At 42.4% G+C, this 16,195-nt stretch overlaps 2 protein-coding genes across 3 annotated transcripts in view; one reads left to right on the forward strand and one right to left on the reverse strand.

Moving 5' to 3' along the window:
* The window catches only part of LOC113032564 (lamin-A), a 39,512-nt gene extending 28,420 nt beyond the window's left edge, over positions 1-11,092 (forward strand). The window contains exons 5-14 of one of the 2 annotated variants that reach the window (XM_026185551.2): positions 323-448; positions 1,008-1,178; positions 2,765-2,890; positions 3,011-3,231; positions 5,138-5,450; positions 5,728-5,835; positions 6,514-6,633; positions 6,721-6,783; positions 7,101-7,265; positions 8,590-11,092. In XM_026185551.2, coding sequence (XP_026041336.1) covers positions 323-448; positions 1,008-1,178; positions 2,765-2,890; positions 3,011-3,231; positions 5,138-5,450; positions 5,728-5,835; positions 6,514-6,633; positions 6,721-6,783; positions 7,101-7,265; positions 8,590-8,625 — 1,449 coding nt within the window. In that variant the 3' untranslated portion in view covers positions 8,626-11,092. The remainder of the gene's footprint in view (positions 1-322; positions 449-1,007; positions 1,179-2,764; positions 2,891-3,010; positions 3,232-5,137; positions 5,451-5,727; positions 5,836-6,513; positions 6,634-6,720; positions 6,784-7,100; positions 7,266-8,589) is intronic. The other variant, XM_080308526.1, reaches the window with a different exon arrangement.
* A 1,091-nt stretch (positions 11,093-12,183) lies between these two features.
* The window catches only part of pear1 (platelet endothelial aggregation receptor 1), a 59,080-nt gene continuing 55,068 nt past the window's right edge, over positions 12,184-16,195 (reverse strand). Inside the window, exons 22-23 of the mRNA XM_026185550.2 lie at positions 15,212-15,415; positions 12,184-13,327 (exon numbers count right to left, since the gene is read on the reverse strand). Coding sequence (XP_026041335.2) covers positions 13,176-13,327; positions 15,212-15,415 — 356 coding nt within the window. The 3' untranslated portion in view covers positions 12,184-13,175. The remainder of the gene's footprint in view (positions 13,328-15,211; positions 15,416-16,195) is intronic.

Raw genomic sequence — 16,195 nt, forward strand, 5'->3', positions numbered from 1 at the left:
TCAAAGCAGAAATACCCCAGTGGAGTTGGTAATTTTATGTAAACCCTCCAGCAGCTGATTATGAATGAGGATGTGGAGGCGAGACAGACAAAATTGCATCTTTTGCTATTTGTTTTATCAATGAACGTTACTCCTGAGGTTGTGGCCTTGCTCCACCTACTGGCCAAATCAAGGAACTAAAGGTTTTTCTTTAAGAGAGGCTCACAGATTAAGCAGCACAGATTGGACCTTGTTCTGTATTAGATCTCTTTTTGTGTGCTTACATGCTTCGTCTAAAAATCATTTCTCTCATCTCGTTTCTCTCTTCGTGTGTCCTTTCCAGTTGGAAGTAAACTTGGCTGATGCCAAGAGGCAGCTGCAGGATGAGATGCTGAGGAGAGTGGACGCCGAGAACCGCCTGCAGACCCTGAAGGAGGAGCTGGAGTTCCAGAAGAACATCTACAACGAGGTTCCCGCTCTTCACCTTAGCACTTCTATTTTTACAGAGCTGTCTCAGTAATCTGTCCTACTTTTCATCGTTTCCACAGGATATTGATTTGCTTCCAACCACCTACTTGTTGTTTTTGCATGTTTCCCTTCAGATCTGTCTCAGAGCTGTTTCTTCTCCTTCTAGTAATGCAGAACAGATAGAAGTCTGCACAGAAAGAGCAGATATAATGATGCCATAATAGAGCTGAAATGTTCATTTCCCAAAGTTGGCAATTTTGTGCTTTTTCCAAATGAGGAATATCTTGGAGATTTGTTTTCTGTTGGCCCTCTGAACAAAGAATTCGTGCACAGCAACCAATTAATTAATACAATTACATTAATTGACAAGGACAGTTTTTTTTGTTTTTTTACAGTTGGTGGTGGTATTATTGTTTATGGTGCATGGACCAAACATCAGTGCGGATCAGTCTTTTTCGAGCATCATTCATACAAGTCGCGTGACAAAATCAAACAAGGATGGGAACTGCCACTCTGAGTTTACATGTGTTTGTATCTTACACCGTCGCCTCTGTCTGCAGGAGCTGCGTGACTCCAAGCGTCGCTTTGAGACCCGCATGGTGGAGATTGACAGCGGGCGGCAGCAGGAGTTCGACAGCAAGCTCGCCGAGGCTCTGATTGACCTTAGAGGCCAGCACGAGGAGCAGGTCCGCCTCTACAAGGAGGAAATCGAGAAGACCTACAACTCCAAGGTAATTTGCTCTCTGCCTGGGAAAACGGTTCTGTCACCACCTAGAGTCAAAGTATGACATCATTTTCACTTCATATAATTCAAAGAATTCATTTGTCACCATCTTAGCGTACAAAATGCTTCATTTTTGTGTACAAGTATATTCATTAAAAGCGAAGCCGAAATGAAACATTTTTTTTTTTATCTGGCCTGTAAGGCTTTCCGTCTGTGTTGTCATGGTCCAACCTGTTTTTTTTGTTTTGTTTTTGTTTGTTTTTTTACCCACCAATCGCATCACTGTGGAGAAGGAAGGGTATATCTACCTGTGATGAGATGCTCATGCTTGTAACATTATGACAGGATGTAAACATTTATGGCCAAACTGTACAATTTCTTTCTTTTCACACTAAAAGAAATGACACATCGTGGCCTGTACACGGGCAGAGGTGGAGTATCCTCATGCTGATCAGCAACTAAATAAAACATCTGAGAAATGTGTCGGAGACGTTTGCAACACATTGTAGGATTTTAGATCTCTTTGGTTTTGTTAGCTATGAAACAGATCATGTTTGTTTCTTACAAAATGGTAGAAGAAGATTTTGCTGATTCTGTGAACGAAGATAAAAACAGGACATTACATTCAAACCTGTATGAACTTTGACATCCAAGAACAAAACAGTAAGATGCTTAGGGCTAAAAAAAATTAAAGTTAAATTTATTTAATGGATATATATATATTGTACTTTTCTGTTATTAGTGATATTGAAAAAAATCACATTTTAATCATTTTAATGTTCCAATTTTCAACATAATTTGCAACTTTAAGCTTTACCTTTACAAATTTCTGTAACACACACACACACACACACACACACACACACACACACACACACACACACACACACACACACTGAGATAACTGAGGGCTCTGCAGTCGCAGAAATTGATCTTAACAGTAAGTTGAAAGAAAACCTGTTTGTAGAAAACACCTGTTGATATGAAAATAACATCCATGTGGTCAGTAACAGTTACTTTAGTGCAACACTATGAGGGAAAAAATCCCCTTTGAATTCCAGGTGTGACACGAGGTAGGAGTGTTTTTTTCAGATGCTCAGTTTGCTTCCTGCACAGATCAGGCGGCTCTGCTGGCGAGCTTTTAACTGTCGATGTTGGTAGATAGAAGGAAAGAGACACATTTTTTTTGGTTGTTACATTATTGTGGGGTGTGTGTCGTATTTATTATACTTCATTCTTTTTACCTTTTCAGCCCCACGAGTTGAGTGTTACTCAGATTCATTAGATGGAAAGGTCAACATTGTAACAGCTGATATTTCCAAAACTGAGCAACTCGTACAAAAAGAACCCAGATGGATTTAAAGCACTACAGACCAAAGGGTGAACTGTCCTGTTACTGTGACCGTGGTTATGGCGGGCCTTGTGGTTTAGTTTCTTTTATAAGTAATGCTCCTTCATCCCATTACTTTGAAATAACTTTATTTGGGTTTGTTCATTCGAGCTTTATTAAGAAGGTCAGACTGAAGCAGTGTAGTTTTTCTGCTGTAGTTGAGCCCTGCTGGGAGCTGACTGCCTCTTCTCTCTGCCCGACAGTTGGAAAATGCCCGTCATTCAGCTGACAGGAACAGCAGCTTGGTGGGAGCTGCCCACGAAGAGCTGCAGCAGACCCGGATCCGAATGGAGAGCCTGTCAGGCCAGCTGAGCCAGCTGCAGAAACAGGTACTTCCACTCGCAGCGTGTCAGTGGATTGTTAACCATCAGGTGGATTTCTCGGATCCAAGACAAAGCAGTGGTGAAAATGTAACTGGGCGTCCTTTGTGCGTCTTCTCTCTGAATCAGCTGTCGGCAAGCGAGGCCAAGACGCGGGAGCTTGAGGAGGCTCTGACACGCGAGCGCGACCTGATGAGGCGACGGCTGGAGGACAAAGATCGGGATATCACTGAGATCCGAGCCCGGATGCAGCAGCAGCTGGATGAGTACCAGGAGCTGCTGGACGTCAAACTGGCCCTGGACATGGAGATCCATGCTTACAGGAAGCTGCTGGAGGGAGAGGAGGAGAGGTGAGGTTGTTTGTAAAACAGCTCTACAACCATGTAGATGCCCACAAGGCCAGAAGTTGTTATGGGAAAAGAGGGAGCACTAACAAGTCAGTGAAAAATTGGTTTGTGGGGATAACGAGTGAAAACTGAACCCAGTGCTCCATAACCTCGGCGAGGACTTCTGTGCTCCAAGCAGTGTAATAAATAACCAATTAGAGTCACTGCCATGCTGCAGGTGGACACCTGTGGACCAGTCTTGGGTTCATTTTGTTTTTGGTGCTTTTGCTTTGGGGCTGTTTGTCTTTCTTTTTTCCTTTTTCTCTTTTTTTAGCGTAACGAGGGTGTAAATAGTCCTTCTAACTTTGAGGAAAGTACTCTTTCTATTTTAAAACCCTGCCCTTAAACACCTCGTCAGAGCCATAAAAAATGGTTTCACCACGCACCGCAGCATTTGGTCGAGCTGAAATGCCAACAGCGAGCCTTACTTCATCATCCAGCGGGACTGTTGGCTGATTGTGCGGAGGAAACAAATATCACAAGGACTCATGCAAGTAGAATATTATTATAAATATGAAGTGTGTTTATCAGTGCATTCAGTACGGGCGTTGTGAGGTGCATCGTGACGTGATATATAAAGTAAACAAAAACCAAGAAAAATGCCAAATTGACTTTAATTAACTACCAACAACAGCTGAGTTTCAGGGACACATAGGAATCCGAGTACTTATCCACACCCACAGAGGGAGGGTCGTGGGGTACACCTTGGACAGGTTGCCACTCGTATCACAGGGCACACTTGGCAACAGTGGGAAGGGGAAAAAAAGCTTCCTTTCAAAGGGAAGAAAGCTCCAGCAGAAACAGGCTCAGGGAGGGCGGCCATCTGTTTGGGATAAGAAGAAAACACAAGCGGAAAAAGGGACAAAGAGACGACAGACAGGACAAAACATAACTAAGGTAAAGAGAAAGTTAATGGCGTGCAGCCAGCAACGCCGGTGAAACGTGACTGACCGAAGTATATTTACAGTCACAAATATCTGCATGAGAGCTCAATTTGTTTCGTTCAGTTTATATATTGTTCATTTTCTTATTTGACTCGGATTTTTCATGAAAGTTTTTCATGAGTTTGAAGAGCATAACTCAGATATTCTTCAAATGTGATTTGGGCTTGTTTTTTTTTCTAATGACAAATCAAAATTAATGTGGCTTTTATGTCGCTGTAGGTAACCTACTGCTATCCAGCCAATACAGCTCATCGGCTCCTCCTCATGAAGGGCTGACCTGAATGTCTTGACATGCGTCTCTTGTGGAGAGCTGCTAACAGACAGAGTTTAGAGCCGCATTTCATCCTGGAATAAATCTGTTTCATTGCAGCCGTTTGTATCACATGTGAAGAGCTTGCACCAGAAACAAAGTTTTTCTAAATATGAAATAAAAAAACAAAACCTATTAATAATGTGTAGAAAATCTGTATTATTTCTGATGGCCAGCAGGGGGCAGCATGTGTGATTATGAAAACAAGGCAAACTGTATAGAGGTTTTTGAGAAAATGACCCTGCTGCTCACTTTATCCGTGACCTCAGGAAACAGTTTTCTGATAATTTCATGGTGTTGGGCACGAGTTTTATTTCTTATAGTATACAACATATAAAGTAAAAAGGACGATATGGGACCATATGAGTTCAGGGTGTTGTTGGCATTGGTACCACAGTCTGTTAATATCATAAAAAAACAAACGGAGAACAAGGTGCAGAATCAGTGAGAGATATAATTATATGGCGATTATGACACGAGGCTGTTGACTGTCTTTAACCTGATGAGGTTTGATGGAGTACCCGAGCAGTAAGGATGTAATCCTGGCACTTAACCAGCAGGTGCATTTGCACACTCACTCACCTCGTATGTATCCTCTCCCACCATCTTTCCCCAGGCTGCGTCTGTCACCCAGTCCTCCACCCACAAAAGTCACGGTGTCGCGGACCTCTGGCTCAGGCCACTCTCAGACCACCCGGGTGCACCACTCCTCCTCCGCCGCCGCTGCCTCCAGCAGCCGCAACTCCTCTGGGATGAGCGTCTCAAAGAAGCGCCGCCTCAACGACAATGACAGCGAGACCTCCAGCGTGACAGGAAACACTGTGACCAAGACTCGCATCAGTCAGCAAGCCTCGGCCAGTGGACGCATCACGGTGGACGAGGTTGATATGGAGGGAAGATACATCCGTCTCAGCAACAAGGCTGATGAGGTAGCTGAGATTGTGCATTACTATACAAGCACACCGAAATGGGCGGCGAACTCCAGGCCTCGAGGGCCGGTGTCCTGCAGGTTTTAGATCTCGCCCTGGGTCAACACACCTGAATCAAATGATTAGTGTTGGATCACGGACACATCTAAAACCTGCAGGACGCCGACCCTCGAGGCCTGGAGTTCCTCACCTCTGCTATAAAAAATATTTCCAGTGTCTTTAGGTGAATTATTTGTGACTCTGCCTAATCATCATTCTCCAACTTTCTCTTATGCAGGACCAATCACTGGGCAATTGGCAAGTGAAGAGACAGGTTGGGAATTCAACCCCAATCATCTACAAGTTTCCCCACAAGTTCACTCTGAAGGCCGGCGGGACTGTGACTGTACGTTACACCAAGCCTTCTTCCTTTCTTTGCCTCTTTTTAGAGACTCTGTGAATATGTTTGGACACTAATGATGCTGCGATGCTTCGAAGGTGCCATTTTTGTTTTAGTCATGTTGTGATGAATTACTTCTCACCTTTCCTGCCAGTGGCTCAAAATGTTGTAAATGAAAGATGGGAAACACTGAATGTCAACACAAGAATTTCTGTTTAATGCTTCACAAACATTTTAGCAGTTTAGAGAGACCAGTTGTGTATAAATGAAGTAAAAACAAAGTGATATAAGGACAAACTGGTGCATGCATGAAAAAAGCTCAATATGAGATTAAATACGTGTTAAGCTGGAAATCGTCGAAAGCTTCTCTGGCGGAGTTGAAGAATAAGAATATGGAGCTGAAAATGAGCAGAATGGGTGACACACGTGGAATCCATCATGGTTACAAACAGCCAGCAGTTGTTGTTGCAAACACAATCGATAAAAGCCCCAAAACAGTAAAGTTGGATTTCAGTTTTCAACGAGTGTAAATGTATCAAAGGAAAATCAAGACAAGTAGAAATTTGACTGAGATGATCACCTCAAAAAGCACAAAATAGCTGGCAGATATTCCTTTTGCTTCCTTTTTCAGTCCTTCACTGGTTCAGTGCAGTTTACAAATTCTCTGATGTTTGACTTTTACAGGTCTGGGCTGCATCTGGTGGTGGAACCCACAACCCACCCACTGACCTGGTGTGGAAGAGCCAGAGCTCTTGGGGTACTGGCGACCTGCTGCAGACCTCCCTCATCAGTGCTAATGGAGAGGTCCGACTTCACTCACTTTGTATTGTAAAGTTTTCTTCTTCTTTTTAACTGCAGTGTCTGACTTGAGTTTATTTGATTTGCCATCAGGAAATGGCCATGAGGAAAGTGACCCGCACCCTGTTCCGTGACGATGATGAAGATGATGACATGGTAAATTCCTCCTGTGTTACTCTGTTCAGCATGTTACTCAAAGCTGCCACGCCTTTAACCCCACCTTCTTTTATTCTGTATTAATTTTAAAAATGATGTAATAAACAATACCGAGATCATAAAATAAGACTCAAAACAATCCGACTTCCTGTTGCGACCAGAGGAGGCGCCCCCTGCTGACCGGATGCAGGTTTAAGGCTTAAGCTTCACTTTTCAGACCTGAACACTCTGCCCATCTTTTATATACAGTCTATAGTAACCTGACCACTAAGCAGTTAAGCAGCAGTTGAGTAACTGATGTGTGCCGCCCTCTGCAGGGAGCTCACAGCACAAGCGGCGCAGACAACGAGTACAACCTGCGCAGCCGCAAGGTGATGTGCGACTCCTGCGGGCAGCCGAAGGAGCGCGCCGGTGGTTGCAGCAGTCTAGCTGAAGGCCTCCCAGGACATTCCTACTTCATGGGCACCAATGAGCCCAGACAGGTACTCCACAGTCAAAACATCCCTGCAGCAATTATACAGCATCATTAATAACTGTGTTTTAGGATCAAAGCGTATAATATTTGGTTCTATTAGTGATTAAAATTGTTGGCGGCGACTACGCACAGAAAACGGACAACATGTGTGGGTTTTTTTGCTTATTCATCTATAAATTTAGAGTTTCCTGTTGCACAATAATGCCCAGATGTTCCACATGTTTTGGAGTTCTGTACTGTAAGATGTTTAAGCATCTGAAACAGACTTTTGGCGTGTGGCATCTGCAGTTAATTTAATTACTAATCAACAAAATTGGAGTTTAAATGGGATCCAAGATTGCAAATACTCCCTCTCTCTATTTCCCAAGAACTGTTTTATGATACAAAGTGCAGTTTAGAGTCGCAGAAAATTTTTGGTTTGCGCTGCATTTTGACAGATTCCCAAACATCAAACATGAGCAAAAAAAAAATGTTACTTTTCACTTTGCAGACTTGGAATTATTATTAGATGCAAAAACATAAATGATGATCACAGAAACAGCAAACACTGAGGTGATGAGAAACAACAGGATGTGTGTGGATTTGCTCATGATGGTGCTCAGAGCAGCAGAATCCTAGATGCAGGTAGGAGGTGGTGGTGGTGGTGGAGCAGAGTAAGCTTATGGAGACTTTGAACATGCATCAATCTGTATCAATCTCTCTGTTACTCTAGACCAGGGGTGGGCAACTCCAGGCCTCGAGGGCCGGTGTCCTGCAGGTTTTAGATGTCCTTGATCCAACACAGCTGATTTAAAGGCTAAATGACCTCCTCAACATGTCTTATAGTTCTCCAGAGGCCTGATAATGAACTAATCATTTGATTCAGGTGTGCTGACCCAGGGTGAGATCTAAAACCTGCAGGACACCGGCCCTCGAGGCCTGGAAATGCCCACCCATGCTGAATGGTGAACACAAGTCCTCCACCACTTCAGGGCTGAACAAACGGCTTCTTTCATTTCACTTTTAACGGTTGTTTCCCCCAATTTACCAAAAGCTTCAGAAGATAATGTAGCAAGAGGCGAAACCGAAATCGGATTTAAACTGAGACATGTGGCTTTTAAAAAAGGACATTTCTAAAGTTCAGCTGCACAATTTCAGTGCAGAAACACGGCGCTCGTTTTCCCCACAGCTCCCATTTTAACGCCTCGTAAAGACTCACTATCAATAAAAAGTCACCTTTATTAATCTGTATTCTAAGCATCAGGACCACAAATGAAGCATTTGGTGTCGAATTACACAAATAGTTGTTTTTGTTAAACAAAAATCAAATATTCCTGTCGTCTCCTCCTCAGGGCCGCATGAAGCCGGAGAACTGCTCCATCATGTAAAAACCAGACAGCACCTCACCTGAACCCAGCACCTCCTGCAGCCCACAGGGGAGAATGATTTTTCTACCGTCGGGATGTTTGTCTTTATTTTTTTATACGATTGTGTCTTATTTTGTATTCAGATTATTCTGCGGGTTAGATTTGCTTTGAGGTTTTGGCAGAGGGCGTAGGATTTTCACATATAGCTTTCAAGTTTGTATATTCAGCTTATTTTACTGCATGTTTGCTGTTTGCTCGTGCTGTTCTCCGCTCTGCTTGCACACGCACACACACACACAGCTCCAGTGACCAGGGCTTGTGCTTCGATCCGAGACGGGGTTTCACATTTAATGGCCAGGCTGTCAACACTCAACACGCACAGCTAGTGGACCCTATCAGGAAAACAGCCGTACAGGCGAGAGGAGGATGGCTCCTCTGGACTTTGTTAATCATGTTTGTTTCCCATCAAACAGATCAATTCTTTGTTTAAAGCCAATGTTTACAACTAAAACATTTTTTGGAGCAGTGTTGTGCTATATTTATGGATAAAATATTGTAGGAAAAGTCTCCAGAGAAAGCCAAAGCGATGTAAGCTCAGGGTTTTTTGTTTGTTTTTTTTCACCTTAGCCTTAAACAAACGGGGTGATGATATGTTTTCTATGTGATGCTGTCGGGCAGCTGTGGTGCACACAGAGAAAATGAGTACTTGAGATGAATATATGTACACGGCTCGCTCCCCAACGAATGTATTCATTATGTTTTTGGAATGTTTAAAGAAAGAAGGGAATTATTGGGTAATGTGTCTGGTTAAGTGCTTCTTGGCTTTGAGTGCGTTTAAACATGATGGGAGAGGTTTATTTTGTACCTGGGGGAATGTCAGCAGAAGGTACTGTTTTTTGATAGATTGGGTGCCATATATAGAGAGTATATATTAATAGGCTCTGTTTCTATTTGCAGTAGATTTTGGACATGACTGTTTAACCGATTAGAAATACAGATGTGCCTTCAGAGGCAACATCTGCAGTTTTTGTTTTTCCCGCTCACATATGGGAGTCTTGTGACCGTCAGCTGTCCTCCGATCCGTGTTGCTCCTAAAAGCTGGTCATAAGGGCTTTGAATTTTCTTTCTTTCCTCTAAGCTTTACCGACTTTGCAAATCCCTTGATCTGATTTTGGGACCTCTGTCAGATTGAGGGGTTTGTGTGACTTTGTAGCTTTGGCTTCATGCACTGCTTTTTGCCAGTTATGCACAGCAGGTAGATTTGTAGTCTAGTCTGGCAGCTTAACTCATTTATACTCCAGTGGAAAGCATATCAAAGCATTTGTGGAAGATACTTGATAGCTGTCGTGGTATTGTTTTTGTGTGGGTTTTTTCTTTTTATACTTAAAAAAAAAAAAAAAAAGAGGCAATTTCTGCAAAGTTTAATTTTTTACATTTTTCGGCCACAAAAGGACAGTTCACCCCTAAAATGAAACTTGTGTCCTCTGCCCTTTAATGCTGTCTTGGTGTTTCCAGGGTTGGAGACGGCTGCAGAGATGTCCGCCTTCTCGTTAATATAATGCAACTCATGTTGTGGTGCTCAGAGTACTGGAAAATGCATTTGAACAAACCAGAAATCATGACCTTGGTACTCAGAAAAAATCTACAGACCTTTTATGAACAGTTTCTTGTAGGAACGACTTTCTTTCTAACTTCATCCACCAACCGAAAGTAGCGTGCAGCTAGCTGACATGAGCTGCTCGTCAGTGGAAGATGCAGCGTTTATCCAGCAGAGTGAGGAAAGCATCAGATGTAGTGTCGTACAAAGAAAGAACTTCCTGTATCAAACTGCTCAGTAGTATGACCCGGTCATGATTTTTGGAAACATTGATGCTGAATTTTCAAATGTTTTTTGGCACTTTTAATTTCAACATATTGAAGAGAAGTCTGATATCTCTTCAAAACTGGGCTAGATGCACAGAAAAGCTACAGGCAGGAGAAAAACAAATATGTAAACCTAACTATGGTTTGAATTGTGCTTTTTAGGTAGTTTGATGCTCAGCGTGTCTCATGAAGTCACTGACAATCAGAGAAATGACGTCTACAGTATAAATGTGTATTAACAGAAATCTTGTAGTTGTCAAATGTCTATATGTAAAGTGATGAGAAATGATAACTGTAGTTGTGCAGTATATTCACAACATAATGCTTCAGATCAGGTCATCGAAACGTCAGGGGTGTAATTAAGAACCAGAGTAACAAGGACTCGCTACAACCACAGGTGCACAAACACACTGTGAGGTCTTTGTAAACTCCGGCCTTCCTCGAGTCTTGGTGGAGATCTCATGAATCCTTTGAAGGGCTTGAGATTTAAAGATATCACCCAAAGCCATTAATGTTAAAGGTTCTTGAAATGAGATTTGTGTGAGATCATGAAATCATTAAAGCCACACTTTGATGCAATTTATTTTCTAAAGCGATGCTGAGTAAAAAGTATTTTTTCCAATGAGTGACGGTTGTGATTATTTCTTTGTTATTGAAAAAGGTCGAGTCCATGAAAAGTGCAGAGAGTTTTTATTTACATCATACAAACACATGTTCCCAGGATTACATTCAAAAATAAATGACTGCACAATATTGTAGCACTAAAAGCACGACGTACATTCTGTTTGGCTTCTGTTAACAACTTGACAGGAAAATGAACTTCACAGGTCAATATTTTTACATTAATGCACCAATTTCAGTATTTCTGAACCACAACACAATCGGGACTACAGTCTGCTCCCCAGACACACACACAGTTCAATAATCGCCACTAATTTTAGCCAATCACATTACATTTCCACTCTCATCATTAAAAATGTCAATGATTTTTTTATCGGGACTAACTTGACAAAAAGTAGTTCCACTGAAACCTATTGGTGGTGAGGTCAGGGTGAAGGGAGACGTCTTAAGACTGGGTGTGAGCTGTTGCATATTTGGACAAATACTCTGTAAACCTTTAACTGCAGCAGAGGAGGCCGCGTGACGCTGAATCTCTGAACACCGCTTTGTACCCAAAGTCTCCACAGTTTTGTCCAGCGATGGAGACAATAGAGCTCAGGCCTTCTGTCTGGCCCACACTCTTCAGTAACCCAGCCTTCCCAATGTTTAATGCTTTGTCCTTAAAATTTGGGATTCACTTCAAAGGCAGCTGTCAAGTCATCAATCACTATGCACAATCCACTCATAGTAGGGTAACGTCCATAACCTAAATATGACTGTAAAATCTATAGACGATGAGCTCTGGTACCCAGCATGTTGAGGTTTCCATTTCTAGTCCTCTTGAAGTTGTATTGACCAATCATGTTTGAGCAAGCTGTGCTTCAATTACAATAAACAGTCAACGAACTAATTCCCCAAAATGCAGCCTCATAAATCTGTCAGCCAGCAACACATTTAGTTTTTTTATTATCTTTGTCTTTGCATGTGTAAAAAATGAGCAGCAGAAGACCTGGCCTGAGTATCTGGTGGCTATCCTTCAAAAGGCGATCCATTCAGAGAGATTGCATTATGGGTAACACAGGCACCAGGTCTAAAAAAACAAACCGAAACATAATAAAATCTTTGTGTTTTGGGTGAAATGGCCCTTTAATTGTGACAAAAAGAGGCACTGCACTGATGGCTTTATCATAATATCTGTGCCCAAACTCACACTGACCATTTAACATCTATTAATATATACACAAGAAGTTCATAAGGTGTCCTATGAGACCCATAACAGCATCTTTATTTGAACAGAAGAGCTGCGCTTCAACAATACTCAGAGGCTGACAATATATTCATTTCTGTATTTACACAGTTTTCTTCAGACAGCAGCAATAAGCCACATTTCTTTAAAGAAACACACTTCAGTCCTTAAATGGCATTTATTTTTTGAAAAAACACAACATGAACTTTTGTAAAATGCTGCTCACTTTGGCTTCCAGGTGTTAAAAAAGAAAAATCTGTGGTATTTTTTCTGTTTATAAAATTTGGTTTGTCATAAGACGTCTTTTTTCTCAGCTGAAGCTGCCTTTTTAAAAAAAAAAAAAAATGTTGAAAATGTAACGCACTGAAATTCAACTCGAAATAAAAACCCTGAAAAGCGAGACGAAGGAAAAATCGAGCTCTGATAAAAGAGGCCCGTTAAAAATGCATCAGCAGCACGCAAAGGGTGTGGAAAACAAATATTTCAGCATGTTTACAAGAGTTCAAACACACAAACATTCCCAAGTCGCTGCTTTTAGCCATCAAATCCTCTGGTGGGTTTTGCCCTCGGGAGTTAAAAGCAGCTGAAGCCCCGCGGGCGTCACCACACAGCCTGCTGGCTCCTCAGTCTGGATGACAGGTCTGTGACGGAGACGCCAGTACCGCTCTGCGCACACAAGGGGGCGGTGTTTAGTTGAAAGCAAAGCATCCACTGTAAACAAAGGTTCGTCTGGCAGGACAGACTCCTCGCCCCTGCTGTGTTGGTGGTCTGCAGCTCTGATTTTCAGAGATAAAATTAGCCGTTTCTTCATCAACCTCGGAGCGAGCAGAAGGGAACAATTTGCTCTGCTGCTCTGACGCTGTCACTGAGGGCTTCTCCTGGGGGAGGGGCAGGGCGAGGGGGGGCGGCGCACCGGTGGCAGGTCGTAGTGTCCCGGGATGTGGCTGTTCACCGGCAGGTCGTAGTGGCTCTGTGGGTCCTCATGAGGAGCGTGGCCGTGGGAGCTCTGACACTCTGAGGGGGAAAAGAACTCGCTGTGAGGACCAAACAGGCTGCCATTCTTTGTTTTAGTGCTGGAAAATATGCTGACTCTATTTTTTAAATAAAAACCCATCTGTGCATTCAGTCCTGCTGCTTTGGACTTGACTGGATGAGCTGGTTTGGCGTTACAGTCTGAGCTTACTCTGTGCTCAGTGTTTAATTCAACTTGTTGAACTCGGTCCAAAATAAAGCTTTTTAAAAGCCCACACACTCCAGGGTGGAAAAGCGTGCATTCACCCTCTGTTTAAATTTAAATAACATCATCTATAAATCGTTTAATAAGAGTCTAGCTCTCAGATGTGGGCACCCTGAACGAGGATATTAGCAAATAAACTAAAAACATCAGTAACAAACAGCAGTGTCGCATAATCACGTCGATGTCATGCCATGAAGTGGAAACACCTCCCTGTCTTTACTCTTTACTGTTCCTTTTATGTTTATAAACCCTTTATTACATGAAGTGTGTATTTTCTCTAAATGACTCATTTTCTTAGTCATTGTGTTCTGGATCCATGCCAGAGTATTTAAAGACATTAAAGGTAATTTCGTTTATTATGACATGCGTACTTATTGTAGAATATACTGCAGAAAAAGTTGCTGCTCAGAATCCATCTCATCTACAATCGTTTGTATTTAGCTGCAAAATGTGCTGACGCAAAAAGTTTTTCCAAGCTTAATTTTCAACATCAATTTTAGTTAAATTAGGCTAGACTGGATTTGTTTGCACTTTGCTTTTCTTCATTTCAAAAGTCTTGTCTGGATGTCAGATCTTAAAAACCAGCTACAAATGTTGCAGTCATACAGAGAAGAGAATCAGTGATTTAAACAACAGAGCGGCCACAAAGCTGGCTCTGTCATTACAACCACAGTCTTCTGTTTCAGGTAGAGTGAATGCAAATTGCAGTGATTTGTCTAAGAAAAAAAGACTGGACTCAATCCAATATGTGGATGAATGTAAGGATTTGATCCCGCAGACCTACACTTCGTTCCTCTGACTGCATATTGATGCATTACTAGTGTCCACAATACAATAAAAGCTAGGAAGAAAATCCTTCGGCTTCCTGTTTTTCCCTCTCCTCTCCTCTCCCCTGCCCTTCCTCTTCCTTTAGTCTTTTATTTGTGGCAAACAGATGTTGATTCATTGGTCCATGACCTGAGGAAGTCTGGCCTGCCCAGCTGTCTAACAGGCCACAGACCTGTTTTAAGGTTTGACTGATAAGGACCTTAAAAGAGTTGCTATTTTTTGTTTTTTCTCCCAAAGCGGGTGGATCCATGGTGCCGTGGGTAGCACTGTAGCCTAATAAACTCAAGTTAATCCAAAGAATTATGTAAAATCAACTACAATATTGGGCCACACCTCTTAATCTTTGAATTCAGGTGTTTTTGTCCTGTTGCCGCGCTTGTATAAAATCATGTAGTCAAAAGAACGGATTGTTCTACAGATAAAAATTCATAACATTAAGGAGTGGGATCAGCAAGTGCTAACGCTCTGCAGGGTTCCACGTCTCCTCTGGCAGTAACATCAGCACAAAGACTGTACCAGGAGCTGCACGGCACAGGTTTCAGCTGCTGTAGGTGTAATGTGGTCCAGTATTTTTGTCTCTATAGTGTAAATCGCAGTTAGTTCCCACCTTACGATTACTTTACAATTCCTAATTTTAAAAACTCATAGTTCTTATTAAAATTAGCGTTAGAGTAGCTGGATCCAAATAGACTGGTTCATTCAAAAACACAAACAGACCCACTGATGTTTGTATGATGGAAATATTGGACGTTTAACCATAACAATAACTAAGAAGGTTGTGGTGAAGTGTAAAACACTCCTCGGACTTGCTTGAGGTCAGAAGTGTTGCTTACCTCTGCGTAAGGTGGCCGTGTGGAACGGCGGCGGGGGCGTAATCTCGGTGTACGCGCGCTCCCTGGGCACGGCCGACTTCATCTCCATGTAGCTGCTCTCCGGGGGGCAGAAGGGCAGGGGCAGCCCGGGCAGGTCTTTGATGGTGGCGTACGGATTCTCGCTGTTCAGAGAGCTGCTGCTCACGGCTGCCGAATCCTTCAGCTCTGCAGGAAACAAATATTGAGAGATTAACTGCATATGAAGTCCATGCAGAGCGAGAATGGAGCATGATTGAGAGTTAAAGCCTAAGCCTACTAGATGAAGCATTCACTCCATGAAAAGTGAGATTTTCATCAGTATGCAGCTCTGTAAATTGCTGTACAGCTGCAAGTTAATGACTGTTGACGTAAATTTGTAGGCAGCACAAAGGACTTCCAGTAACTGTCGAGTACTGACATGGAAATTGAAATTTCTAGCAGTTTTACAAGCCTGAGAATTCCTCTGGGCTCAGGAGACAAATCATGACAGTAGAGGACGACGACAGCTTCTGAAGTTTCAGCTTTCTTTATAAAGTGCTGATGATCTTTTACAGCAATAAGGAATCAGCTTTAGTTTAATTGTACGCTGATGAAATTGTAGGCTTAACAGATCTGCCTAAAGTAAGTGAGCCTGTTGAGACGAAATGTGTTTTTTTCCATGAGCAATATTCAATAATGATATTTAAATAATCCAAAAAGCAGCTTCAGACTTCTTTGTCTCTTTATGGAACGATGCCGTGTTAGCAACAAACAAGATGAGAAAAAATGTTCCCCAGTGACAGCAGAGGTGCAGCATTTAAAGAGCCGCAAACACAGAGACACTGAAAAAAGACCAATTACAACTGAAATGTTTCCAGGGGACAATAAAAAAATGGATGTAAGCTTACGGTTTGTCTGATGGTTTCTTTGTTTTATCACTCGCTTCATGAGTCACTGAATTTTGCAACAAGCACGTCTCAGCCGTCT

Source organism: Astatotilapia calliptera, chromosome 11, assembly GCF_964374335.1.
Source record: "Astatotilapia calliptera chromosome 11, fAstCal68.1, whole genome shotgun sequence".
NCBI lineage: Eukaryota > Metazoa > Chordata > Actinopteri > Cichliformes > Cichlidae > Astatotilapia > Astatotilapia calliptera.